Genomic DNA, 27,808 nt, shown 5'->3' with positions numbered 1-27,808 from the left:
CGTGTCATGCGGGCCACATTTGGCCCACGGGCCGCATGTTTGAGACCCCTGCTCTAAATGCAATATATTAAGTTTTATGTGAAGTATTTCTATAATGCCTCATATTAACTCACTAGCAAGATATCATAGTGTATAGACTGGTCATATATTTCATCTCATTTCATATTATCTACATTCTGTATTTGTATAGAACTCTGGGTAAAACTGTTGATTTTGTTATTACTTGGGTTGTTTATATTATTTTTTTTCTATATTGTGTATTTTGTACTGCTTAACTGATTGTGTACTCTTGCTGCTGTGCAATGCAAATTTCCCCACTGAGAGACGAATAAAGGCATATCTTATCTTATTTTATCTTATTAGCTGTACCCTACATGTATCTCCAACTCAGGGGAGATAAATATGGGCCTCAATACTCACAAATGTATCCGAGAAAATAACTTAACAAAACCGTTTTTAAAGTGTAAGTCAGGTGTCCAACCTTATTATCCATATCTTTCTTCCCTACAGCTGATTGAAGGGCATGGAGCAGGGCGTCCACCAGTCCGTCACACTCCCTCAGTCTGCGTCGAGCCTCCGCCCCATCTGAGCTTACATTTCTGAAAGGCACACACATATGTAATAGGGGTGTGAATCTCGATAAATACGATACTTTAACGATACATGGAATTTTCTGGCGATACGATTCACCCTCATAATGATACAATACAATACGATAATCATTTAGTTCACATCAATGCAATCCGATATGATATGGTGCAATTTCTTGCAATATGATGCAATTCAACATGACGCAAATAAGCAAAGAGGAAAAAATGGAATTAATTTGGCTTTATTCCTTCTAGGCACTTGGCAGTAAATACAACTAAAGTGATGTTTGTCTTTTTTACTATGCACCACTTCATCATTCTTTTTGCCGTCTTAAAACAGCAACAACTTTAAAAAAAAACAACTTTCCTCACAATTTCACATCGGTATGCAATTACAATAGCAGTATATAACATTTAAAAAAAAATTAAAAAGTAGCACCAAAAGTATCTGTGGCACTCAAAATTTTGAAGTGATGGGCATTACAAAAAAAAAAAAAAAGAATGTATGGGAAGCACCGGTAAAACGCTCATTTTCACATAGTGCTATATCACAGCCCACTAGTAACTGTCAATATACACGATATGAATACAAATATGACTCTACTACCTCATCATAGTATTGCACAATGGTCCGTGCATTTGATTATTATATTTTTAACTAACAATATATTTTTAACTAAAAAAGTTGCTTTAAAATGAGAAGTGAAGTGAGAATGTCAAGGTGAATGAATTCATAATTCTTCAGAACAAATTAATAATAACGCTAAGCAAGGTTACTTCCGTCCTTTATTTTTTGAAAATAATACATATCATATCAACTGCGGTGCTTTTACCTAGCAATCTAGACAACATGACAACGTGTTGTGTATATTTTTGTACAGCGTACGAATAAAATGAGGGAAAAAGACTCCAGAAGGTTTTTGTTGTTTTCTGACTGACTGCAAAAGGAAAGGTCTTAGGAAAGGTTTAAAGGATAGCTGCAGCATCCAGCTTCCTCACATGCAACTTCATTTATGAGAGCATCCAAGACCATCCATAATCCCATTAGACAAACCAAGAGTAAGTCCTGTGTAAGAGTGCAGCCTTGCAGAGGTAAGCAGAACTGCTTCTTTGTGCTTGAGTGAAACCTATATCACACCCAAACATGCTTGGTTTAATAAAAAACAGACCCAGGAACGCTGCATTTATACCTCACACTGTACAAAATCTATTCAAATCAAAATCAGTTCGATCACTTGGCCTGACTTTGTACACTCTGCCGTTGCCTTCAATTGTCTATGAAGTGAAGCTATCAGTCTTCAGCTGTCAGCCAATGGTCTCGAATCTCCTTGTAAATGGATCCGGAGGATCAGGCGCCTCGGATTTATTTGACAGGAGTCTGTTTGGGAGCCGACAGAGAGAGTTTTACTGCCAGCTGTTTCATTTTCAGGAGTATTCGGGGAACAGTTGTCTTTGCTGGTAGGGATTATGGACAGTGCAACTGTCAGTTCAGACGAAGAAGAGAGCCGTCATCCCTGGAGAGGAGTGATTCTCCTGAAACGGGTACCAGGGAGGGTGTCGTCACTTCGAGGGGTCTGATGCACAGATTACAGTGATTTGAAGCTATTACCATACCAAAATATACTGCAAACACAAATACTGTTGTGTCTAAAACAAAATACTTTTTGCTGCAATCGATGTACTTTGATCAAATGCAGTTAAAACACGACATGTCTTTCACGTAACCAGCGTAACTAACATTTAAACAATGACGTCTACATACAAATGGTAAAGGTGAAACCTAAAGGAAAACTGCAATTGGAATTTTGCCCATCGTCCACAATCCTTACGTGGAACGAACGCCGCGTGACAGCGATGGACGAAAAACAGCAAACAAGGACGAGTTACGCCATCATATGTGAATGGATTGTGGATGCTTGGGCGAAGGTATCTGCTTGAACTGTTGTCCGATCTTTGGCGAAAGCCGGCATTATTGGTAATGGTAATGGTTTTATTTCATTTGAACATGCATCAGATTACAATTGAATGCATCACATAATCAGTTCACAGTTCCACATGTCCAAAAGGAGTAGGAAGAAGCAAAGATTATTAAATCCTACCCCTCCATCTGGTACTTTTACAATCAGTAACTGTTACATTTGTTCACTTCCTGCTTTCCATAATACAGTTTAAAGTTGTTTTGTGATATGAGCATCCAATGACATAATGGGTACCATAGTAACGGTCAATATAGTGATATATAAAGCATGAACAGAAACCTGACAAGAGGCTGACTCCGACAATGATGAGAGGGAACCCGGCATGTTTGATGGCCAAAAAATTGCTTAGTGATTAAGAGAGTTTATCGAAGCATATCACACATTAATATATATAAACGATTGCCGGCTTTTCATTTTCGATAATTTCTGTGGTTGAATTGTTTGAAATGACTATTAACTTTAATTTTAACAGAGATGTTTACCTTCACCTTTGTATTGTTCTTGTAAGATGGTTGCCTATAACCTTTTTTCAACAGAAACATTTATTCACTATTGATTTTTTTCTTACAGTATAGCAGAAATTTATTTACTTACTGTTACTCTAGACCAGAGGTAGGGAACCTATGGCTCGGGAGCCAGGTAGGGCTCTTTTGATAACTGTATCTGGCTCTCAAGCATTTCTTACCACAATAAAAATGTATTTTTGCTAACATTTTAAAGTAAACCATCACAGAAATGACTGTTAAAAATAATATTCAAAATCAACAACTTTCTTATGCATTTTAATTCGTCCATCTATATTCTGCTGCAATACGGCCAACCATATCTATCTTTCCTGATGATATTTTCCAGGTCAAACACCAAAACTTGATTATTACTGGGTAATGCTGTAGTCTACCTCGGTCATTGAGATGTCAAAAAAACATGTAAATGTAAACTTTCCTCCTTTAGTCAAATAGTCACCTAGCTAAAGCTGCAGAACCAAGCCTTCTGACGAAGATGGCCAAAAGAATGAAATACGTCGACGGAGTACGGTGCAAAACCATGCAGCAGCAGAAGTTGTATTAATGGCAACAAGTATTTGATTTATTATTAGACACTGCGCTGCTCACGAAAGTGTGCTGGCCACACCCCATTGGCGTGGGGTAGTGTGCCTGGTCTACGTAATTAGAGCCCATTATCTAAAACTGTTGGTCTTACATAAAAATGCACACATTTTATTGTATTCAATGTTTAAAAAAATGTATATGGCTCTCACAGATACACATTTTAAAATATCTGGCCTTCATGGCTCTCTTAGCCAAAAAGGTTCCCGACCCCTGCTCTAGACATTTTCTTTTGAAAAGTTATTATTGCTTACACACAACCACTTTTGAAAAGAACACAATCTGTTTTAAGGTTCTTCTTTTTAAGTAAGTTAAGTAATATAGTGTTTGAATAAAGTGATAAAATTGTGAATAATCCATATGTTACTAGAACGAAAACACATTTTTCACTTTGTATCAACTTAAATTCCACAGGTGGATTAAATATGAAAAAGTTGTGTTCATTTAATTGAATTTTTTTTTAGGTTGTCACCAAAGTAAAACGTGTGTAAATAAACCCAACAAGTTTAGACATTTTGTTTTGAAAGGTTATTATTGGTTACAGACAACCACTTTCTGTTTTACAATCTGTTTTAAATGGAAGGGGGGGGGGGGGGGGGTAATATAGTGTTGGAATAAAATGATAAAATTGTTAATCATCCAAATGTTACTAGACCCAAAACACATTTTTCACTTTGTATCAACTTAAAATCCACAGGTGGATTAAATATGAAAAAGTTGTGTTCATTTAAATGATTTTTTTTAGGTTGTCACCAAAGCAAAACGTGTGTAAATAAATCCAACAAGTTTTTGTTGGTGCATATGCAAATGAAATACTTGCACTACACAGCCCTGACATTGTAACAGTCATAAAAAATGAATGTTTTTGAATGATGGGCAAAATTAAAAAAAAATGCACTTTTAAGTCTTTAAGGCCTAATTTAACAAATAAGCATGACATAAAAAGTAAATCTAATATTACAGTCGCTTTCCGCTTTGCAACACATTGCATATATTACTACCTTCAGATGAAGCAGCTGGTGCTGCATAGACGTAGAAGAAAAGATAGCAGCTTCTAATTCATTTGATCAACTAGCAAGGGCTTGGATCAGCATTTTCACAGTTGTGTTTACATCCACCGTGCAAATAGAAAGCTCATTTGTCATCGACTTTCTTTAGTTGCTGTGATTAACGGTGGCTGCAAATTGCTGCATCAATTCCACCGTAAGGTATGACTGCTAATTTTGAGCAGGGGGAGGTTTTAATATTCATATTGGATCCTGCAGCTTTATCATATTTTCAAGGCATACTATTTCAGTTTGGAGAGTATTTAGAAGGCAATATTCCACCCGTGGACAATTCCATTACTCCTTGATGATAACTGCTGTTAGATGAGTCAGTAAGGAAGCTATAAAATAATAATAAAAAAAAACTGTAATTTATTATGATACAGTGCATGTCTGCAAAATACAATCTGAGGGAAAAAATATTATTAAAAGTGTTACTTCTCTGAAAGTGCAATTAGAAGTGAGCATAGGTATGAATGTGAGTGTGAATGGTTGTTTGTCTATATGTGCCCTGTGATTGGCTGGCCACCAGTCCAGGGTGTACCCCGCCTCTCGCCCGAAGACAGCTGGGATAGGCTCCAGCCCCCCCTGCGACTCTCGTGAGGAAAAGCGGTAGAAAATGAATGAATGAATGAATGAATGTTTACACACATTATGAGTCTGTGAGTGCAGCTTGTTGTTCCAACTCCGCACAGTAGGTGGCACTGTATCAGCCAGTTACGACAACAAGGCAACTTTTCCACTAGTTATTAAAAAAAAGCCACTTCTACTGACCTTTGCGGCTCTTATTGGGCACTTTTAGAGACTTCGAGGCGTCTCGGTCCTGCTTGTGACATAAAAAAAAAAAAAAAAAACTGACAGAAGAGAGTTCATTTGTATTTCTCCGTCCATCCATTTTCTATGCCGCTTATGCTGTAGCCTATGCTAGCTGTCTACAAGCGAGAGGCGGGGTACACCCTGGACTGGTCGCCAGCCAATCACAGGGCACATATAGACAAACAACCATTCACACTCACATTCATACCTATTAAACTAACATGGTTATGTATTTCTAAATATATTTATTTTGCCTTTTGTCACGCGTGTTGGTGATGTAAGCGATTCCTCGAAGGAGAAAAAAATTCCTTGACTATTTTTTTGTAATTGAGGTATTCATTCATTCATTCATTCATTTTCTACCGCTTTTTCCTCACAAGGGTCGCGGAGGGTGCTGGAACCTATCCCAGCTGTCTTTGGGCGAGAGTTCACCCTGGACTGGTGGCCAGCCAATCACAGGGCACATAAAGTCAAACAACCATTCACACTCACATTCATACATATGGACAATTTGGAGTCGCTAATTAACCTAGCATGTTTTTGGAATGTGGGAGGAAACCGGAATACCCGGAGAAAACCCACGCAACATGCAAACTCCACACAGAGATGGCCGAGGGTGGAATTGAACCCTGGTCTCCTAGCTGTGAGGTTTGCGCGCTTGAGATATTCAAATTATCCAAATAATGAAGTAAAAGAGTGTTTGCGTGTGTATGTCTTTGTAAAAGAGTATAACTTGACTGCACAGCCTGTACACCTCAGGTCTGAGCATGCTCAGTGAATGAAAGAAATAACGTAATATCAAATAACGTAATACCAAAGCCACACTTTCCATTATGAAATATCCCATCCTTTATTAACATAGGAGGTTGTTTCACTAAAAAAAAAAAAAAAAACAAGCACTGTCTCGTTGAGGTGCAAGTCGCGTCTCTGATGGCGTGAATAAACAAATTCTCCCTGGCATCAGCACTTCTTCAGAACGCACAAACCACGCATCTAGGCAACTGCGGGCTTAGTTACAGTTACCATGGCGCCATATTCTCCACAGCACAGCCTGTATTATGTGTGTGTCGAGCAAGTGAGAGCGACGGGTAGATGAAGTAACACACTGGTATCAGGGGTAATGAGTATTTGTGTTAGAGTAGATGATAAATATAAATATGTGAAAAAGGCTAATGTGATAACTTAACACTACTTACAAAATGCGATACTTATGTTCACTTAATAGTTTCACTGATTGTTAAAATACATTTGTAAAAATAATCATTTTATATTGATATTATATTGTTTTAGGTGTCAACCAGCCACTCCCTAAACGCTCAGGGTACTACATTAAAAACAAAAATGACTTGCCCATGGGCAATCCTTAAGGTGAGAACTACTTGCCCCATGTAAAATGAAAAGACTGCCATAATGATATCATCTAATTCTTGTGGCATCACATGACAATGTTAAATAAAGATGAAATGATTATCATTTCTTGTGGTTGTTTTCCAACATAGATCATAACGTTGCATGGAAATCTGGATTGTCAAGACTTTTCCTTGCTAAATTAAAGTACATAAATGATTGAATAAACATTGGGCTTGTTAAATAATAAATGATTAATTTTAAAATTGTCACAGCAATGTGATTCACTCACCTGATGCCATCATTTGATTTGCTGCCGCTAATAAAATATTTGTTTAGGAAGGCACTGGTTCATCACTTTTTGCTGTTTTCCTTCAGAAGTTGTTGAAGAATTAGACCATGTTGGCGGGGACGCCATGATAGATGTTTTCATAGTCAAACCATCGCTGATTGGTTGATCGCGAATAAGAACCAGGGCTCTACAATAACGATGTACCGATGGCCCGGGGCAAGTTAAAACAAAATTCGGGCAAGTAAATCCAATCAGTAATATTCCCGTCACTTTGGCATGCCATACTGCCAAGAGTTTTTTTTAAAAAGCTTTTAAAAAGTTTTTTAAAAAGTTTAAAAAAATAAAAAATTAAATAAAAAATAATAATAATAATAATAAAAAAAAAAACTATAAAAAGCGGTTCTTGTTAGGTGTTGGTAAAACACGGACTGCGTAATTCCGGTGGTAATTTGCAAACCAATCCTTGCAAATCTTGAAATGGACCAATCAGAATCGTTTATTTAGACCGCGGTCCGCAGTCCACAGTCCGCGTTTTACCCACACCCGTTCTTGTTCGCGATCAACCAATCAGCGATCAACCAATCTGACAGGACTTGACAGATGGTGGTGGTGGAGCTTGGTGGTGGAGCTCCGGGATGACTAAAGGTGGCCATGGCCACCCTTGGTCACTTCCCGGCCACCCCTGTGGCCAACCCTCATGTATTTCACTGCAGCACAAAACAGCGTTCGTTGCATGAACTGAAAGCGGTAGGTCAGTTTTCCATGATTATTTATTATTATTTTTTTTTTGCGGCCATGTTGACTTGACTTGTAATGACTCATGGAAGGACAGCATGACTTGACATGTAAACCAACAAGTCTGAAGTTAAAACTGCACTGCCAATCAGCATCCACTACTATTATGCTTCCTTAACTCCCAGGCGGCACGGCGGCCTAGTGGTTAGCGCGCAGACCTCACAGCTAGGAGACCAGGGTTCAATTCCACCCTCTGGCATCTATGTGTGGAGTTTGCATGTTCTCCCCGTGCAGGTGTGGGATTTCTCCGGGTACTCCGGTTTCCAATTCCATTCCAAAAAAAATATGCTAGGTTAATTGGCGACTCCAAATTGTCCATAGGTATGAATGTGAGTGTGAATGGTTGTTTGTCTATATGTGCCCTGTGATTGGCTGGCCACCAGTCCAGGGTGTACCCCGCCTCTCGCCCAAAGACAGCTAGGATAGGCTCCAGCAGCCCCCGCAACCCTCGTGAGGAAAAGTGGTAGAAAATGAATGAATGAATGAACTCACTTCCCTCACTCACAGTGCAACAAAATGTGCAACACACAATGTAACTGCACCGCACGGACTAAGCGGGTATCGAAATAATCTCTTACATCTAATATGCATGCAAAACTACTGTTTTATAATAATAATGTTGGGTAAGTTTTTTGTTGCATGTGTGTTTCCCAGCACGCTTGCTTAAACAGATGGATGTCATTTTACATTGAACATATGTTGACAGTTGCAGCACCACCTGGTGTTTCAGCTACAGTGACACACACACACACACACAGTGATATGGCAAGACGGAAGCATTTCAAAGAAAAGGAATGTTCAGGTATGCCAGAAATAGTCAGCCTGTAATCCTCCAGCAGACAGCCGTACAACATATTTCACATACGCAAAGACAGAAACGGGCTGGGCACTCCATAAATTTGAGAAGTTACTCAACAAAACATATGTCTTACTACATAAATATATTATAAACAAGCTCATGTTCACTAAATAGGAGTACAATCGTTGGGAGAACCTACCTTAGGCACCCAGATGTGTTCTTGAAGACTGTGGTCCACTCTGCGTCTCGTGGCTTTGAGTCCTCATTTGGTTCGTGCTCCCAACCAGAGTGTGGGATAATGACCTCGTTGGTCATCGTTTGCAGGCCGTGGTTGATGATCACCATCTTCAAGGGTTCATAGGAGGACAGGTTCCAAAGAGTTCCTACACGGGGGAGAAAGAACCAAATAATAAGAATGAAGGAAAAGGCATGCAATAACGGCAGAGCATTATAAATGAAAAATACAATCAAAAGCATATCATATGAGAAGAAAGCATAGGAAAGAAAATATTGGAAGGACTGAAAAAAGATATGGACTATATGACGTGGAACAGAAATTGAGTAATGTTCATTCAATATAACAGCTGCAGAGCAGTGGATACAAAGATATGTTTTGATTGGCAGCAAACAATATATTCCTGACAAAAACACAGAAGAAAAAGGGCTGGACCGGTTACCTTGTTTCAACTGTAGCACTGTAATATTACTTTAATTTTCCCGTGGGGGTTTGAGCTGGCTACCAGCATTCTGCAATCGATACTCAGTCATAAAATCCATATCACATATCTCTATGTAGTCTTGTAATATAGCATATCAAATATGAAGAACAAATCTATGACGGTATCTTGAAAATGTGACTCCATGCCCACCATTTTTTTTTATTTCAGTACTGTATTTTACAGTATCTTCTCAATGGACAATACTAGATATACTTCAGAGTAGTCACTGCAGAAAGGATTTACAGTATTATCCGCTGAAAATAAACAACACAGCCATTATTGGCTTATATTATTATTATATTATTATTATTACAGAAAGTTAGTAAGTACTTTTGTACAGTCAAATATTGGAGTGTCATGGTCTGAGTGCTGCCGTCACAGGGGAGTTGCGGTAAACATGAATTCCAGCATGTATTATGAGCTAAGCAGTGCCTTGGGAAACCACCAGTTCTACGATGTCATCACGGAGGAGTGGAAGAGGACTCTAATAACCAATTCACCTGTGTTGAAATCCATTTCCAAGAGGATTAAGGTACTGCTAGATAAAGGCGCTCACATTAAATATTGACGATATTTTTGTCCCACTTGCCAACTATTTAGACATGAATGATTGACAGTCAGGCCTCTGTTTTCGTACACTTATTTTCCATACAGTATTATACATAGCATACTACTGTAGTTCATTCACTAATAACTGTATCGTTACAAAAAACCAAAGCACCCTACACATTGCTGACTCCCTGCTCATGGCAGCTAAACAATCCGCCATGGGGCCAAAACTTTGATGAAGAAGCATCGCGGGCATGCTGGAGTCTATACCAGCTGTCTTCAGGTGCTACACCCTGGACTGGTCGCCAGCTAATCACAGGGCACAAATACACAAACAAATACACATTTGGCCCGCGGGCCGAGTGTTTGAGACCCCTGGTGTAAAGAGTTTGATTTTGGAACAACATTTTCAATAAAAGCTAACAACTTATTTGAAGGGAACCAACAATTTTCAAGAAAGGTCAGCCTCAGTTGTCTGTGCCAAACATGAACAGAACACAAAACATGTACAACATTGCGGCCCGCAAGTTTGAGACCCCTGGTATAGCTTGTGTCAAACTCAATACGACATCATTTTGTTAGCAACCTGACATGACACAGAAGAGATGTATGATTTGCTGCTGCAAGACAATTTGTAATTGGCTTTGAAAATAATTTATCAATATAAACAGATCACTTTTTTTTTTTTTTTTTACAGAAATCTGCTAATATTCATAAGTGGCTGATCGATCGGAGCATTCCTAATTCTTATTCCGAGGAACAGCAGGTCAGAGTTACTGTGTTTGGATAAACTACACACAGAATCAAATCTCAGATTTTAGACGACAACAAATGAAAAGGACAAGAACTATACTAGTAGGACACATACAGACACCCACCACTGTGGAGTCCCTCTTGCCCAATAATGACAAACTAATAGCGGGGTGGTTAAAGTCTTGCCTTGCTTTACAATGCTGTCTTTACATTTTCCAGACGGTCAACATTTCCTCTAGTAAATGATGTCGTGTTCACAGTCGGGGAAAAAAAAAAAGTCTCCGAGGGTTGGTCTAAGCTAAAAATAACTGCAGACTCTGTTTTGTGGTTGTTTCTGTATAGAAGTGACTTTCTATGCCAAGAAAGAAACACGGACACAAAGTGTCTTATAATGTGTTCTTATTTGCAGCTCTTAACATTTGCAACCCTGAGACCTGCTTCCTGCATGTCACGGACGGCCATATTGAGGATCCGTTTCATGTAAGGGGTAAGTGGCTGCAACATACTGCAATACTTTTTCATACCTGCATATACACAAATTTGCCACAAATTTTGACTACCGCAAATACGACTGTATTATTTTTTATGAATGCAAATCAATCTCCTCCATCCAACCCTGTCTTCTGCATCTGTCTCGCTCACACCAACTACCCTCATGTCCTCCTTCACTACATCCATAAATCTATTTAGTTTTCCTCTACATCTCCTACCTGGCAGCTCTAAACGCAGCATCCTTCTACCAATATATTCACTATCTCTCCTCTGGACATCTGGACATGTTCCAACCATCTCAGTGTGGCCTCTCTGACTTTATCTCCAAGGCCTCTACAACATGTAATGTTCCTCTGATGTACTCCTTCCTGATCCTATCCATCCTGGTCACTCCCAATGAGAACCTCAGCATCCTCATCTCTGCTACCTCCGGTTCTGCTTCCTGTCTTTTCCTCAGTGGCACTGTCTCTAGACCAGGGGTCTCAAACACGCGGCCTGCGGGCCAAATGTGGCCCGCAGGACACTAGTTTGAGGCCCCCGCCTTAAAATGAAAGGTTAATGTTAGTTTGATATGGATGCTGTATGGTATCATGTACCCAGAAAAAATGATTACGTTTGATTAATGTTCATGTTAAAGGTTAAATAACTGTTAATAGTTATCCTCCCTATCCGTGTGGAAGTGGTAAGTTTTTGGCTTTTTAAGTTTAAAGGAAATAATTTGAAGGCTACCGCTAGCTCTCTAGTTTGAGAGTTAGCATGTGTCTCAAGACCGTGCAGTTGTGCAATATGTTGTAAATAAAAAAAAGTATGTGATTATAGTCGTGTTTTGTCATGTCTACAGGGCTCTAATAATGCTTTGTTCATTTTAATCTGAAAAAAATAATTTGTCTACCCACCAACTATATGTGGTTCCTTAAGTTTTTATTATTTGCCATTTTATTATTATTATTATTATAATATTTATTTATTACTGATTGATTTTCTTTATTCTTGATTTGTTTATTTATTTTTCATCTTATTTTGTGTAGAAAAATAAAAATTAAGATATTTGAGAACAGTGGAATGTTTTATCAGAGCTTTTATTGTAGAAAATCGGAACCAAAGCACTGAAAAAGTTTGTATATTTTTCTGTTTTTTATATTTTTCACCCGTTCCATCCTGCCTGCAAACGCTTCTTCACCTCCTTTTCACAATCTCCATTGTTCTGAACCGCTGACCCCAGTTACTTAAAATTATCCACCTTTTGTATCTCTTTTCCCTGTAACCTCATTCTTCCACTTGGGTCCTTGTCATTCACACGCAAATCACAATGTCATCTGCAAACATGATAATTATAAGGTTCCTCCTCATTTCCTGAATAAAATACCATGAAACATTTCTCTAAAATGCACTCCAAACATGTAATTATGTGTATTAATTAAAAAAAAATAAAAACAGGAGCTATATATAGTTGATTTGTCTTTTTTTGGAGTTAATTACCTCTCCAAACACCTCAGCTGGCGGAGTGAGTAAAAATGAGATTTAAAGGTTATTTTTAATTCCTGGATTGGTTTATTCCTGCTCTTGGGGGGAAAAATAAAAAACATTTAAGAAGTATCTTTTTCAACCAAATGCATCCGCGTGTTCAAGAGAGGGTATCATCATTCACACTTGAATGGCATTACAAAGCCCTTTTTTCTTTCTCGCCACCACCACCACCAATATGATGACAAACAAACGCTCGTGCCCGCCTGCCGAGCTGACAGCATGATTCATTCCACAGTTGTGGTACTGGCATCTGTTTTAGTTTTGACAAGCAGCACTAAACATGCAGTCAACATATGAGAAGGCAGTTGGCTTCAGGAAAACAAGCACTGAATAAAGATGAGAGGGAAAAGATACTCTACATGTTGCACTAAAATATCACTGGCAAGAGATGCCTGGACACTGAAAGCAACTGTTGCTGCAAACTCATTGAGCCAGAGGAGAAAAATGACAAATATTGTAGCAGTAAGCCTGCTAATTGGTCGCCAGCCAATCACAGGGCACATATAGACAAACAACCATTCACACTCACATTCAAGGAGAACATGCAAACTCCACACAGAGATGGCCGAGGGTGGAATTGAACCCTGGTCTCCTAGCTGTGAGGTCTGCGCGCTAACCACTACACCACCCTGTTGCAAAAACTGTTCGTCAATACTTTGTACCATCATCAACTACTGGGATTACAAATGTTCCTTTTATTGTGTACACAGGAATTCATCATTCATATGATGAATAGCTGAAATATTACATACATACGTATATATAATATTACATTATATATAGTCTCAGATCGACCGATACATTGGCCGGCCGATATATCGGGACGATATTTGCGATATTTGCGATGTATTTTTCCGCCGCATGATTTACAAACAGGCATCCGCCGGGCAGCTTTGTGTTGCCAGAAAAAACTGCAACACACACAGTCGCGGTTATATTTGTTACCATTGTCATTTTTTCATGTAACTTGAGGGAGCAAAAGCAGTATCGGCCAGTATCGGTCTAGCTGAGACTGGGCCGCATCAGGTTTTCCAAAAAAAAAAAAAACGCATTTATTAAAAACAGAAAAATATACAAACTTAAATATATAAATAAAAGCTCTGATAAAACATTCCACTGTTCTCAAATATCTTAATTTTTATTTTTCTGCACAAAATAAAATGAAAAATATATAAACAAATCAAGAATAAAGAAAATCAATCAATCAGTAATACATAAATATAATAATAATAATAAAACGGCAAATAATAAAAACTTAAGAAACCACATATAGTTGGTGGGTAGACAAATTATTTTTTTCAGCTTAAAATTAACAAAGCATTATTAGAGCCCTGTAGACATAACAAAACACAACTATAGTCACATTTATACGTACTTTTTTTAATAGCCAAAAACTTACCACTTCCACACGGATAGGGAGAATAACTATTAACAGTTATTTAACCTTTAACATGAACATTAATCAAACGTAATAATTTTTTCTGGGAACATGATACCATACAGCATCCATATCAAACTAACATTAAACTTTCATATCAAGGCGGGGCCTCAAACTGGTGTCCTGCGGGCCACATTTGGCCCGCGGGCCGCGTGTTTGAGACCCCCTGGTTTAAGACATTGCAAGTTAGTGTGAAGCAAGATTGAAAGAAATTTTCTTCCGATACATTTATACAGCCTCACTTTGGAGAGTTTCTTCCGACATCAGATCAGCTTTGATGGGGGGAGAATAAGTGTCTGCTCATAAGTCTCTCATGTTGAGAGAAAAGGGTTGTAATACTGCTTCTGTATGTTATAGATCTCTGAAGAGTATCCACACTTAAGTGCACTCCAGATCAAAATATGTTATTCCTTTATGATTTAGTAATGATGTTTATCTTGTGAGAAACTTTTTCTAAAGGGTAAACAGCCTTTTTGAGATGTCAGGCACATAGAATGTACAGAACCAACCAAGTACACAAGTTAAGCCGCCTCCCCTATTTAGATCAATATTTTCAGAGAAAATTGTTTTTCTCCGGGTACTCCGGTTTCCGCCAACATTCCAAAAACATGCTAGTTTAATTGGTGACTCCAAATTGTCCATAGGTATGAATGTGAGTGTGAATGGTTGTTTGACTATATGTGCCCTGTGATTGGCTGACTGGGATAGGCTCCAGCATGGATACTTGGTTTCATATCCTACTTTGCTGCAACCCTCCTGTAACAGCTCACTTTCAAAACCTCTGCTATATTAACCCGTTTTCCCTTTACTTAACACCTACCCTCTCTTTGACCCCTGGGGTGAGATCGAACATGGGCAAGGGACAGATACTAAAAATTGAGGTTAACACCAATTATAACCTCAGCAGTAAAAGACGAACAGCAAGACGAAGGGCATGAAAAGAGCATGAAGAAACCTGCCAATAAGTTGGGGAGATCGTGCATCAGGCTATGTTTGAAACTTAAAAATTGACATTTAATATTTTTTTGTCAAATTTATTAAATGTTAATTTTAATATTAAACTTAAAAATTGACATTTAATATTTTTTGTCAAATTTATTAAATTTTCATTTTAATATTAAACTTAAAAATTGACATTTAATATTTTTTATCAAATGTATAAAATTTTCATTTTAATATTAAACTTAAAAATTGACATTTAATATTTTTGTCAAATTTATTAAATGTTTATTTTAATATTAAGATATATTTTTAAGAGTAATGCATTCAACTGAATTGAAACCCTTAAAATTAAATTTACAGGCTGCTGTACGTACATTGCGTTGTACACCATAAAGAACAAGTGTGCCCTGGGGTTTTCAGTGCTTTGCTAAAAGGCACCTCGACTGTAATCCGGAAGCAGACTACCATCTTTTTAACAGCTCGTTTAAATGTATTTAATGCAGACCGCAAAGCCCAAGCCTTGACAGGCTGAGCTACTGCCGCCTGCCCAGTTTAAGCACCAGATTATGTTCTGGCATTCAAAATGGGCAATTTTCCAGCAAAATCAGCATCAATTTTGCACATGCCAAAACAGTTTTATAACTATATTTATACTTATTAATTATAAATGTTGAAACAAGGTTTGACTGCATAGCGGTTCACAGTAGTTTTTGTCTATTTGTCTCTGATTGGCTGGCGACCAGTCAAGGATGTACCCTAAGACAGCTGGGATAGGCTCCAGCATGATCGCGACCCTGGTGAAGATAAGCGGAAGTACTAGTAAGTGTCTTTAAGGCTTTAATAGCAAAATGTCATAGAATTAGGACTGGAGGTTTTTCTGGAAATTTGGATTTCTTGCCGTAGTGTCCTTGATAAGTGGGACAATTGTATTCAATGTTGTACATGTTTTGTGTTCTGTTCATGTTTGGCACAGAAAACTGAGGCTGACCCTTCTTGAAAATAGTTGTTAGCTTTTATTGAAAATGTTGTTCCAAAATCAAACTCTTTAAACCAAGGGTCACAAACACTCGGCCCGTGGGCCAAATGTGGCCCGCAGGACACAAGTTTGAGGCCCCCCGCCTTGATATGAAAGTTTAATGTTAGTGTGACCCGCGCAAGTTTGATATGGATGCTGTATGGTATCATGTACCCAGAAAAAATTATTACGTTTGATTAATGTTCATGTTAAAGGTTAAATAACTGTTAATAGTTATCCTCCTTATCCATGTGGAAGTGGTAAGTTTTTGACTATTTAAGTTTAAAGGAAATAACTTGAAGGCTACCGTTTAGGTCGCTAGCTCTCTAGTTTGCGAGTTAGCATGTGTCTCAAGACCCTGCAGTTGCGCAATATGTTGTAAATAAAAAGAGTATAAATGTGACTATAGTCGTGTTTTGTCATGTCTACAGGGCTCTAATAATGTTTTGTTCATTTTAATCTGAAAAAAATAATTTGTCTACCCACCAACTATATGTGGTTTCTTAAGTTTTTATTATTTGCCGTTTTATTATTATTATTATATTTATTTATTTATTACTGATTGATTGATTTTCTTTATTCTTGATTTGTTTATTTATTTTTCATCTTATTTTGTGTAGAAAAATAAAAAGTAAGATATTTGAGAACAGTGGAATGTTTTATCAGAGCTTTTATTGTAGAAAATTGGAACCAAAGCGAAGTTTTTTAAATTTTTTTGTTTTTAATAAATGCATTTTTTTTTTTTTTTGAAAACCTGATGCGGCCCAGTCTCACCCAGACCTGAGCTCCAGTTTTGAGACCCATGCTTTACACCATTGAACAAAAAACGGTCTATTATATATAATTATATATATATATATAAGTGTTATTTAGAAATTAAAACATTAGCGCCTGGAGTCCAGCAGCAAAGCACTTTTTAAACTATAACAACGCGAAACATTCCACAAATATGGTGGCCATGGATGCTTGGATGTACATACGTACAGTACGTGCGTTGAGCACCAGTCTCAACATCAGTCCTTAAAAATCACAGCAGATCACACTGTCCAGAAACCTAACAAATAAAATGTAAATAATTGAGATGTACAAGATTATAAATAAAAAAACACTGTTTCTCCACTGCGGAAAAAAATACACAAACTTCCACATCACCAGTTTCCCTTAAGAGGAAATTCTGTGTTTTTTTTACAGTCGCAGACCACTCCAACAGCCAATTCTTATAAAGCATAGACTAGGAAAGGGGTTCTATATTTAAAACCCCTCAATTATATTTAATTGTAGAAAAACCTGGCCAAGACTCGCCACATGGGCTGAGGCTACAAGCTGAGCTTGCATTATGACTCGCGTCTTTTTACCGAGACTTCCACACTGGATAGGGAAACCAGAACCAGGGTTCTAGGGGGGAAAAAAAAGCAAGGGAAGGTGGAAGATGAATTATGGAGAAAAGAAACTATATATTTCAACAATTAGAAGCGAGGGGCCAAAGAAAGAAAGAAGAGAAAAACAAAAAAAATCCTCTTGCATTCTGTTCTCCATGTCTTGTGGTGCAGGGTTATTTTTAGTAAATGCAACGCAGTGCTGTGAAGGAAATCAGTTCTGCTGCGACACAGTCATCGCTCACCCCGACACCGCTGTCGTACACGCACATACACATTTATGCCTTCTGTTTCTAGGAACCAGTCGCCCAGTTGCCAATACAGCTCAAATATACAGTAGATCCCTGCTTATTATGGAGGTATGAGGTATATAACATCCATTTATACCTTTACTCACACAACACAAACCAGTAGGAGTTCATCAACCCAAATGCCTACTTCACTGACTGGGTCAACAAACATAACACAAAAAGTAACACTGCACTACACGAATTTTCTATACCGCTTATCCTCATCAGTAGCCACGTTTACATGGACCCAAATATTCCAATTCCATTCGGGTTATTTGCTCAAACAGAAAGAATCTAACCTCATTCCGAAAGAAAAGTGCCAATCTGAATGAATATATAATGGGATTCCCAGGGGTGGAATATTCCTTTCCCCAATCCGATTGAGGTATCTTGTACCCGCTCAAAGGGAAAGTTGTCAGACTGCGTTCTTCTTCGTGGTGTTTTTTTTACTTCTTCTGTTAGCGCCATCTGTGGAACAGAATCTAAACCAGGGGTGGGCAAACTACGGCCCGGGGGCCACATCCGGCCCGCCAAGTGTTTGAATACGGCCCGCCCAATCTTTCCAAAGTATTTCATTTAAACTCAACATACAACCTGGCATCATGGCCTAAGCCAACCTTTTGATGGTTTTATCAATTTCGTTTTTTGACATGGTCTGTTGTTTACAAAGTGCTCCTGAAAAAAGGGACACAAGCACATAATAATATTAATAATAATAATAATAATAATAATAATAATAATAATTATTATTATTATTATTATTTATAACAATAATAATAATAATTATTATTATTATTATTAGATTATTATTAGATTATTATAATTATTATTAGAACTATTATGATTATTATAATTATGATATTAATTCTAATTATTAGATTAATTATATATAATATTATTGTTATATTTGCATATTTTACATAATAATAATATAATAATTATTATTTTAATTTTATTGTAATTATTATAATATTTTATTATTTTTAAAATATTTAAATATAAATATAAAATAATAAATAATAATAGCAGATTGCATGACAATTTTACAGATACAATAATACCAGGTGGACTGTTACGTGTAAAATATATAGTCTGCCCCCCCGTAAATTTTGTCATATCAATGCGGCCCGCAAGTCAAAAAGTTTGCCCACCCATGATCTAAACCCTTCTATACGCCATTCACAAGTCCACTTTTATTCAAAAAGAAAATACATATCTATATAAAACATGTGCTGAGCTTAATTATAAAATATTAGCAAGATTGAACTTTATCTTTTCCTGTTCCCGGGTGCGTTCTTTCAGCGAATGCTGAGATATGACGTAACACGTAGCTCCAGATGTTCTTCCATTTAAAAAAATGGAGGCGAGCAATCGGCACTGGACTGCTAAGGAAAGTTTGTTTTTGATTCAAACTAAATTCCAAGACTGGACGAAGGAAAAACTGGCAATACGGAGTTATTCCAACAAGTGAAAAAAAAAGTCCAGGAAGTCGGTATCCCGTGATGTTGGTGTTTACGATTTACTGGGCATGCCCCATTGACTATTCTGGTTGATTATAGCGGCGCATGTAGACACGCCATTGGAATATTCCTTTCCATGTATACCATTGCTTTCGGAAAGGTCATTCGGAAAGAGAAAAACTCCTCATGTAAACGTGGCTAATGTCGTGGGGGTATGCTGGAGCCTATCCCAGCTGTCTTCGGACGAACACGGGGTACACCCTGGACTGGTGGCCAGCCAATCACAGGGCACATAGAGACAAACAACCATTCACACTCACATTCACATGCCAATTAACCTAACATGAATGTTTTTGGACTGTGCGTTCAATACAACTCATATCACTCTTAGTTGGAGAGTTGGATAGATGCAAATCTTCCTTTAATTGCAATGCAACCCTTCTCTTGGGATGGTGTTCAGGTATAATAAAAAAAGATCAGGTATCATACTTAAATGGTTCGCCTTTCTCACACACACACGAAACGAAAGCCTCCTTTCAAGTAGCAATAAGTGAAAAAGGGTCACATGTACACTAGGGCAAAAATACACTCAAAGCAGTACATTGTCTTATAGGACGAGATGGAGTCATACCGTACTGCCTTATGTTAATAAATAAATACGTCATTCAAGTCTCCTGTTTGGATACTCTGAAGGTTTTAACAGTGTTAAAAAGGGCACAGATCCATCTGTTACCAAGTTTGATGCCAGTATGAGACCACTTCTCATCATAGAAATACTCCATTAGGAAAGCCTGTGAGTGACATGATCTGGTAGGATCAGCTAAAAGGGAATCCCAATTCGACCCCTTAACCGTCATCTTACCCCTTACTCCTAGGTTTTGCACATTCACGAGAATCTAGTGGCGTTCCTTGATCATTATTATTATGAAGACAATTAAGACAGATGCATGCATTTATGCACAGGGACAGCAGCATCAATGAATTGTCAATCATGCTGACTGAGTTGGTCGGACATTAATGGCAATTATTTTATGTGCTATGATTTACTCACACACACATTAAAATGTTATGATAGAGCACCCCATTGAGTTGATACGCCATTGCTTGTCAAAAAAAAATCAATGAATTTTGTGAAATGTGATTTCAATTTGAAGTAAAGCTTACCGGTGATGAGCTCTCGAACTTCCATGTCATTCGTCTTCCTCAGGAGTCGGATGAGGGCAGGAATTCCGTCACAGTTTTTAATCGCCACCTTATTGTCATTGTCCTTGCCGTATGAGATGTTGCGTAAGGCACCGCAAGCCTTGCGATGGACCTCAGACTTGGGATGGTCCAAGAGCCCCACCAGGACAGGAATTCCCTTCAGCTGACGGACATCCTTCTTGATTTTATCGTTTTCATAGCACAGGTGCTGCAAATATGCTGCAGCGTTGGACTTGACGGGGTCGATGGGGTGGCCCAACATGGCAATGACTTCTGGAAGGTCTGGGTCACGCCAACGTGGATCCTTACGGATGCTGTCAATGGAGGGTGAGCGCCGGCCGCCCATGCGGTCCAAACTGGCCATGCTCCCTCGCTCTGGCTGGGCCAGTGGTGCCGAATAGATGCCGTGGATGTAAGGGTGACGTTCATCTATCAGCTCTGTGTCAATGGGTTCGTCTGGGTAGCCTCTGGAAAAAAAAAACACAGAAAAATTACAATGAGGATGACAGAGATGGGTTGCTAAATACAGTGTGGCAACCATTTGTCTGACAGCAGAATTTAGTAGTTCCGAAGAAAGGCAACTGATGCTACTGAATCATGAAGGGGTGAAAGTGAGGTGAAACAAATCTGAGTGACGGCAAGAAATGTTCTGTCAAAAAGTGGTAAAAAATTTTTTTGTTTTCATATGTTTCAGCTCAACAAAAGTCAGAATCATGAAGAATAATAATGGGTGTGCCTGTGTTTTTCGTCTAGCACAAGTTAATGCCCTCCTGTTACCCGAATACACAAATTGAGAAAAGGTATGTTAAAAAAAAAAAGAGTTAAAAGTAACGGAAAGGCCTAAACAGAATTTAAAAGTGAATGATGCCCCATTGACAAAACCTTTGAAGAGGGGTCTCAAACATGCGGCCCGCGGGCCAAATGTGGCCTGCAGGACACTAGTTTGCGGCCCCCGCCTTAATATGAAAGTTGATGCTGTATGGTATCATGTACCCAGAAAAAATTATTACGTTTGATTAATGTTCATGTTAAAGGTTAAATAACTGTTAATAGTTATCCTCCCTATCCGTGTGGAAGTGGTAAGTTTTTGGCTTTTTAAGTTTAAAGGAAATAACTTGGAGGCTACCGTTTAGGTTGCTAGCGCTCTAGTTTGCGAGTTAGCATGTGTCTCAAGACCCTGCAGTTGTTGCAATATGTTGTAAATAAAAAAAGTATAAATCCGGACATCTCTGTGTGGAGTTTGCATGTTCTCCCCGTGCATGCGTGGGTTTTGTCTGGGTACTCCGGTTTCCTCCCAAATCCCAAAAACATGCTAGGTTAATTGGCAACACCAAATTGTCCATAGGTATGAATGTGAGTGTGAATGGTTGTTTGTCTATATGTGCCCTGTGATTGGCTGGCCACCAGTCCAGGGTGTACCCCGCCTCACACCGAAGACAGCTGGGATAGGCTCCAGCACCCCCTCGTGAGGTAAAAGCAGTAGAAAATGAATGAATGAATGAATAATCCATTAATCATCAATTCATTGATTAATCGTTGCAGCTCTACTGATTAATCGTTGCAGCTCTACTACACACACACACAAGAGATCTGCAGGTGAAAACTAAGATTGTAGTTCCACAAGCATTAGTAATAACAGAACCACATATTACAAGATTATATTGTGTTCAGTTAACACTGCATAAAATTATTCTTTGCTTCTCTTCCTTTGCGATCCACAGTGTTGGGGGACTTCTCTGCCTCAGGAAAACAAAAAAAAAAAATATCTGCCATCCAGGAATCATGAACCCTTCGTCCCAAGAGTTCCCTTTCCCTCACAGCACAAAATAACATCCAGTGTGTAAGAAAAAGATTCTTTTTTATCTCTGAATTTCTCAGCCTTCCCCTGCAAGCCACATTAGCATCCGTATCCTTAGGGCTGGGAGTCTTCTGCCATATTTAGCCCTTGCATTCAGTCAGTGATGAAAGTAAGTGTTGCTCTCTGGGGAAAGAAAATCTAGCATATTTTGCATATCATGTCTATGATTTACAACCCATTCTCAGTGATTCCTCATACAAATTGACAATTCTAATAATGACAACTCTTTTGGATACAGAGTCTAAAGTTCTCAGAAAGTTTAGTTTAATCGTAAAGTTTAGGTGGACGTGGTTTGGCATCAGAATACTTCCTGTTTCTTCATTTGACACAATGCCACTTGTAGTAAAAGTTGTGCAAAGGCCTTTAATTAAGATGGTACTCATGCACATCATTTAGCATCCTCCTTTTCACTGCACCGCTTTGAGACTTGTTTATCTTCGTTACATAATCCATCTGGTGCCTCCTCATCATCTTTGATGGATGGTGGTTTTGGTGGTGCCGCAAAATGGTGGCCAATGGCAATGGTTGGCATAGAATTCCAGCGAGAGCTCTAATTTTAATGAGTTTTATGTTAATTATGTGCTTTCATAGTCCTTCACTGGCATGCTAGAGGAGGAGAGCTCCCTGTGCCATCTTGCCTCAGCTCTTCTGTATTCCTGTGGTTATATTTCTCTTTCGGGAGTCTGCAGTAACACTACGGCTTGTATGGTAAGACAGGGAATATTTCTTATCATTGTCATTTTTTCATGTGAATTGAGGGAGGAAAAGCAGTATCGGCCACAAATATCAGACCAAGCTAAATCGGCCATCGGCTGAATGTGATGGGAAAAAAAATCGGTATCAGCATCAGCATCGGTCGGAAAAAAACCTTATCGGTCGATCCCTAGTGTTTACATTTCAATATATATTTGTTTAAACTTGAGACCTGGAATATTTGTTATCATTGCCATTTTTTTCATGTAAATTGAGGGAGCAAAAAGTAAAATCAGCCAACGGCTAACGGTGATGGGAAAAAATCGGTATCGGCATTGGCCAGAAAAAAAAAACAAATCGGTCGATCCCTAATGTTTACATTTCAATAAATATTTGTTTAAACTTGAGACCTGTAATATTTGTTATCATTGTCATTTTTTCATGTAAATTGAGAGGGCAAAAGTAGTATCGGCCATAAATATCGGCCCAAGCAAAATCGGCCATCGGCTGAATGTGATGGAAAAAAAAATCGGTTTTGGCATCAGCCGAAAAAAAACATATCGGTCGATCCCTAGTGTTTACATTTCAATAAATATTTTTTTGTCATTTTTTCATGTAAATTGAGGGAGCAAAAGCAGTATCGGCCACAAATATCGGCCCAAGCAAAATCGGCCATCGGCTAAGGGTGATGAGAAAAAATCGGTATCGGCCGGAAAAAAAACACATCAGTCGATCCCTAGTGTTTACATTTCAATAAATATTTGTTTAAACTTGAGACCTGGAATATTTGTTATTATTGTCATTTTTCCATGTAAATTGAGGGAGCAAAAGTAGTATCGGCCACAAATATCGGCCCAAGCAAAATCGGCCATCGGCATCGGCCGGAATAAAACCATATCGGTCGATCCCTAGTGTTTACATTTCAATAAATATTTGTTTAAACTTGAGACCTGTAATATTTGTTATCATTGCCATTTTTTTCATGTAAATTGAGGGAGAAAAAGCAGTATCGGCCACAAATATCGGCACAAGTAAAATCAGCCAACGGCTAACGGTGATGGGAAAAAATCGGTATCGGCATTGGCCGGAAAAAAAAACAAATCGGTGGATCCCTAATGTTTACATTTCAATAAATATTTGTTTAAACTTGAGACCTGGAATATTTGTTATCATTGCCATTTTTTCATGTAAATTGAGGGAGCAAAAGTAGTATCGGCCACAAATATTGGCCCAAGCAAAATCAGCCATCGGCTGAATGTGATGGAAATAAATTGGTATCGGCATCGGCCGGAAAAAGAACATATCAGTCGATCCCTAATTTGGATAACCACAGTACTGAGGTTTGGCAAAATACACAGTAAGCTGACAGACTGAATGAAAATCACTTTCCAATATGTGTTGCTTCTAAGTGTTTCCTGAGGAAAAGCACTCCCACACTCCCACACTCTCACTTTTGCAGAGGGATATGGGAGGAAGAGCACAAACTAAAGAAAACACAGGACCATCAACAATGAAACGTTATACTCGCAAATCTCTGAAGCACTGCAGATTCATTTATCTAGTCTAACATGCTTCTCCATATTTTCCACACAGACAAGATGCACAGTTGTGCTAAAATGTGAGCTGGTGTTGCAGACTTTTCGGTAATGTGGACGTCACACGCTTGAGTGATGGGAAGGTCAGGATTTACATTTAAATTGGCGGCATTGTGTGGACGTGGAGGGGTGTATTCAACAGAACGTGAAAGGGCTCTTGGCCGGCAGACCTGATGCCCCGAGTATGATTACAGGCGATCATTCTCTTTGTGTTGATCAAGGTGCTGAATAGTCGGGTTATTTGTGTGTAAGTGTGTGCTTTTTACATGACATCATCCATGCGCCACAGTTTCCAGGCATGACCAATCAACCCGTGCTCAATTAACTGTAGTGGGGTCGGAGTAGTACAAACAGAAGTTTTTGTCATTGGTCAATTGATCCAACTTACCGTATTTTCTGTGTTATAAGGCGCAGTCTCAATTAGGGGTCTACTTCTGTATTTATATTTAACACATAAATAAGGCGCACCGTGTTATAAGACGCATGCTAAAACATACGGTTGACAACAAAATGCTTCTTCCTGTTCTGCCTGTTAGACATTAAGATATTTGCTGTGCGTATTACATGTACTTGACTTGTTTATCGTTGGCAGTGTAGTATTACGTCCATGTGTCAGCAAGAAATGGTCTACATTCACTCAAGTGGCACCTTTACAACGTTTTCACAGATTTTGGCGCACTACATTAAAAGGCGGATCGTCGATTTTTTCGAAAAATTTTTGATTTTTAAGTGCGCCTTATAGTGCAAAAAATACGATACTTATATGCTCATTTTTCAACCCACTGTATCAAATTGTGGTCTCCTATAGAGCAGCTACACACAATAACCCGCACAGAAAACGTTTTAGATCTTCCAGAAACTGCACCTATTCCAGTTGTTTTTCCTTTGATTTGTGCTTCCTGCCAAAACGGACTGTTTTAATGGACTGTTTTAATTTATTCCACCCACAGCCCGCCCCTGGGCATACCCACTCCGCTGTGATTGGTCACACGCCTAACGTGCTTCCTAACTACATATGAACCATATAAGAAACTCCCTCCCTCTGTGACATCACAAAGGGGCAGATTTACCACGCCTTTCGAAAACCAAGCGTTTTGAGCCATCCTAAACTTCTTCAAGGACTCACTTCCAAATGTCCAAACTTCATTATCTGAAACTTTGGCGTCGTTTAACATGAGATTACAACATTGTAACTACATTTATGGGTCAGAAAAGTGGAAAAAACACAATAGGTCTAACAAAAAGATTTGTTAGATGCAATTGCTGAATAAGACTTCAAAACGTGATTAGTGTCCACTTCACTACTTCCTAAAAAAAAACCCATTCTAACCAGCATGGGAATTGTAGTTTTAGCCATAAATTAGCCACATTACCCGTACAATCATGAAAAAAAATAGTAGCTTATAAACCATAAATTACAGTATATTGTGGCACGGTTGCACACACACAGTGCAACACAATGCAAATGGACAAGAGGTCATCAACAGAGATCCCTATTTAACTGTTTAACACAATAAGTCAACACAAACGGAGCACACAATTCATAAAAGACTGTACCCACATATACACACTGCAATGCATGTTGGGTAACCTAGCGGTAATTACTCTTCACCACACACTACACACGCAATTTCAGTCGCCGCTTGTCATTAAGGGGTGATGGCGGGTCCCGCAGGCAAAGCAATTGAGAACCACTGATTTCAGGGATTCTTGCTCAAACATGATAAACAGGAAGAAGAGCGTTAAACAGAGTATTCAGCTCTCTAAGGAAAGCTTTCCACATGATGCAGGAAGAGAAGAGGGTGGAGGAGGAGAGGAAAAAGGAAGACGAAAACAAGTGCCCATTGACAAATCATCTCCAGACGACCCATCTCTCAATTAAGAAATGTGTGCGTGAGTGTGTATTAGGGTTGGGCATGGGAACCGGGACCGACATTGCAATTCTCCTGGGATCATTCACATTTTTATTTTTATTTTGATGCTCACTTCACAAATAGCCGCAAAAAGCTTTTCAAAGGTAAACTTTTTTTGTGAAAGTGTACTCCTGTAGAAAGAAACTTCATAACGTTTGTATCCGAGTTAGTCAATATATGATATATAGCCCCATATTTATATGCATGCAAAATGTAAGTGAAAAATGTAAACAATATTATGCTGCTGAAATAAAAAAGTTATATTATCTTTAAATAAAATAAATAAATAAATAAAATAAAAAATTATAAATATATATAAATATTATATATATATATATAATAAAATAAATATAGAAAAAATTAAAAAAATAATATTTTGTTCAATCTTTGTGCAATCATTCTGCACTCTGCACCGTGAGCGCTTCAGTCTCATGGTCTCCATGACGACAGATGATAAACAGGGTTGTTACCGTCTTTATCCAACCTTTATACATTTATTTTTTTCTGTTCACTACCGCTATGCAGCCTCTCCTCCTTTGAATCTCCACCGGGATCTATGATCGCTCCACACGGCGAAGGGGTGCTCAAAACTAACGCCTGCTCCCGAGTGTAAACAATAGTGCAAGCGGCAAGCTACAAACATAACAAGATGAACATCCATTGCTGCACACTTGGTCGGTAAGAGGTCGGTATGGCCCAACAAGCAATAAAAAAAGCACAAAATAAAGCACTTTTAAACACCCCCCAAAAAAATCGCAAGCCTTTACTAGCTTGCAATCGGGCGCACCATCTTGAAACATGAGACCTCCGCCCCCATGTCAAATCTTGTCAATATTGATATGAACGATATGTTTTTGATATTGTGCTTCACAGAAATATATATATTTTTAAAATATCGATTTATGGCCCAGCCCAAATTCAAGTTCAATTGCATTTATTCATTATATTATGATATTATTTAGTCACAATATTTATGTACTGGGGCTGCACGGCGGACAAGCGGTTAGCGTGTAGACCTCACAGCTAAGAGACCAGGGTTCAATTCCACCCTCGGCCATCTCTGTGTGGAGTTTGCAACTGATATGGCATTTTTGGGGCCGAGCGCACTTTGCAATTTTCATAAGCGGCATAGTCCAGCGCAGCTCGGTGCACCCACGCCTCCTTCCGACCCACCGCTGCAAGTGGCAAAGATGGAGGGAGAGAAGCCGTGACAGG

The 27,808-nt window shown here is 38.6% G+C and overlaps 1 protein-coding gene across 12 annotated transcripts in view; it reads right to left on the bottom strand.

Moving 5' to 3' along the window:
• arvcfb (ARVCF delta catenin family member b) overlaps positions 1 to 27,808 on the bottom strand; it is a 222,298-nt gene that overhangs the window by 39,781 nt on the left and 154,709 nt on the right. For all 12 annotated transcript variants that reach the window (XM_058070293.2, XM_058070300.2, XM_058070297.2 and 9 more), the window contains 3 exons: positions 20,496 to 21,001; positions 8,970 to 9,153; positions 482 to 599 (listed from right to left, as the gene is read on the bottom strand). In XM_058070293.2, coding sequence (XP_057926276.2) covers positions 482 to 599; positions 8,970 to 9,153; positions 20,496 to 21,001 — 808 coding nt within the window. The remainder of the gene's footprint in view (positions 1 to 481; positions 600 to 8,969; positions 9,154 to 20,495; positions 21,002 to 27,808) is intronic.

The sequence above is a fragment of the Doryrhamphus excisus genome, linkage group LG3, assembly GCF_037039965.1.
Source record: "Doryrhamphus excisus strain RoL-2023G ecotype Guam linkage group LG3, RoL_Dexc_Guam_v1.1, whole genome shotgun sequence".
NCBI classification, from domain to species: Eukaryota; Metazoa; Chordata; class Actinopteri; order Syngnathiformes; family Syngnathidae; genus Doryrhamphus; species Doryrhamphus excisus.
Note: the sequence above shows the minus strand (reverse complement) of the source record. Positions and strands in the feature narration are given on the sequence as shown.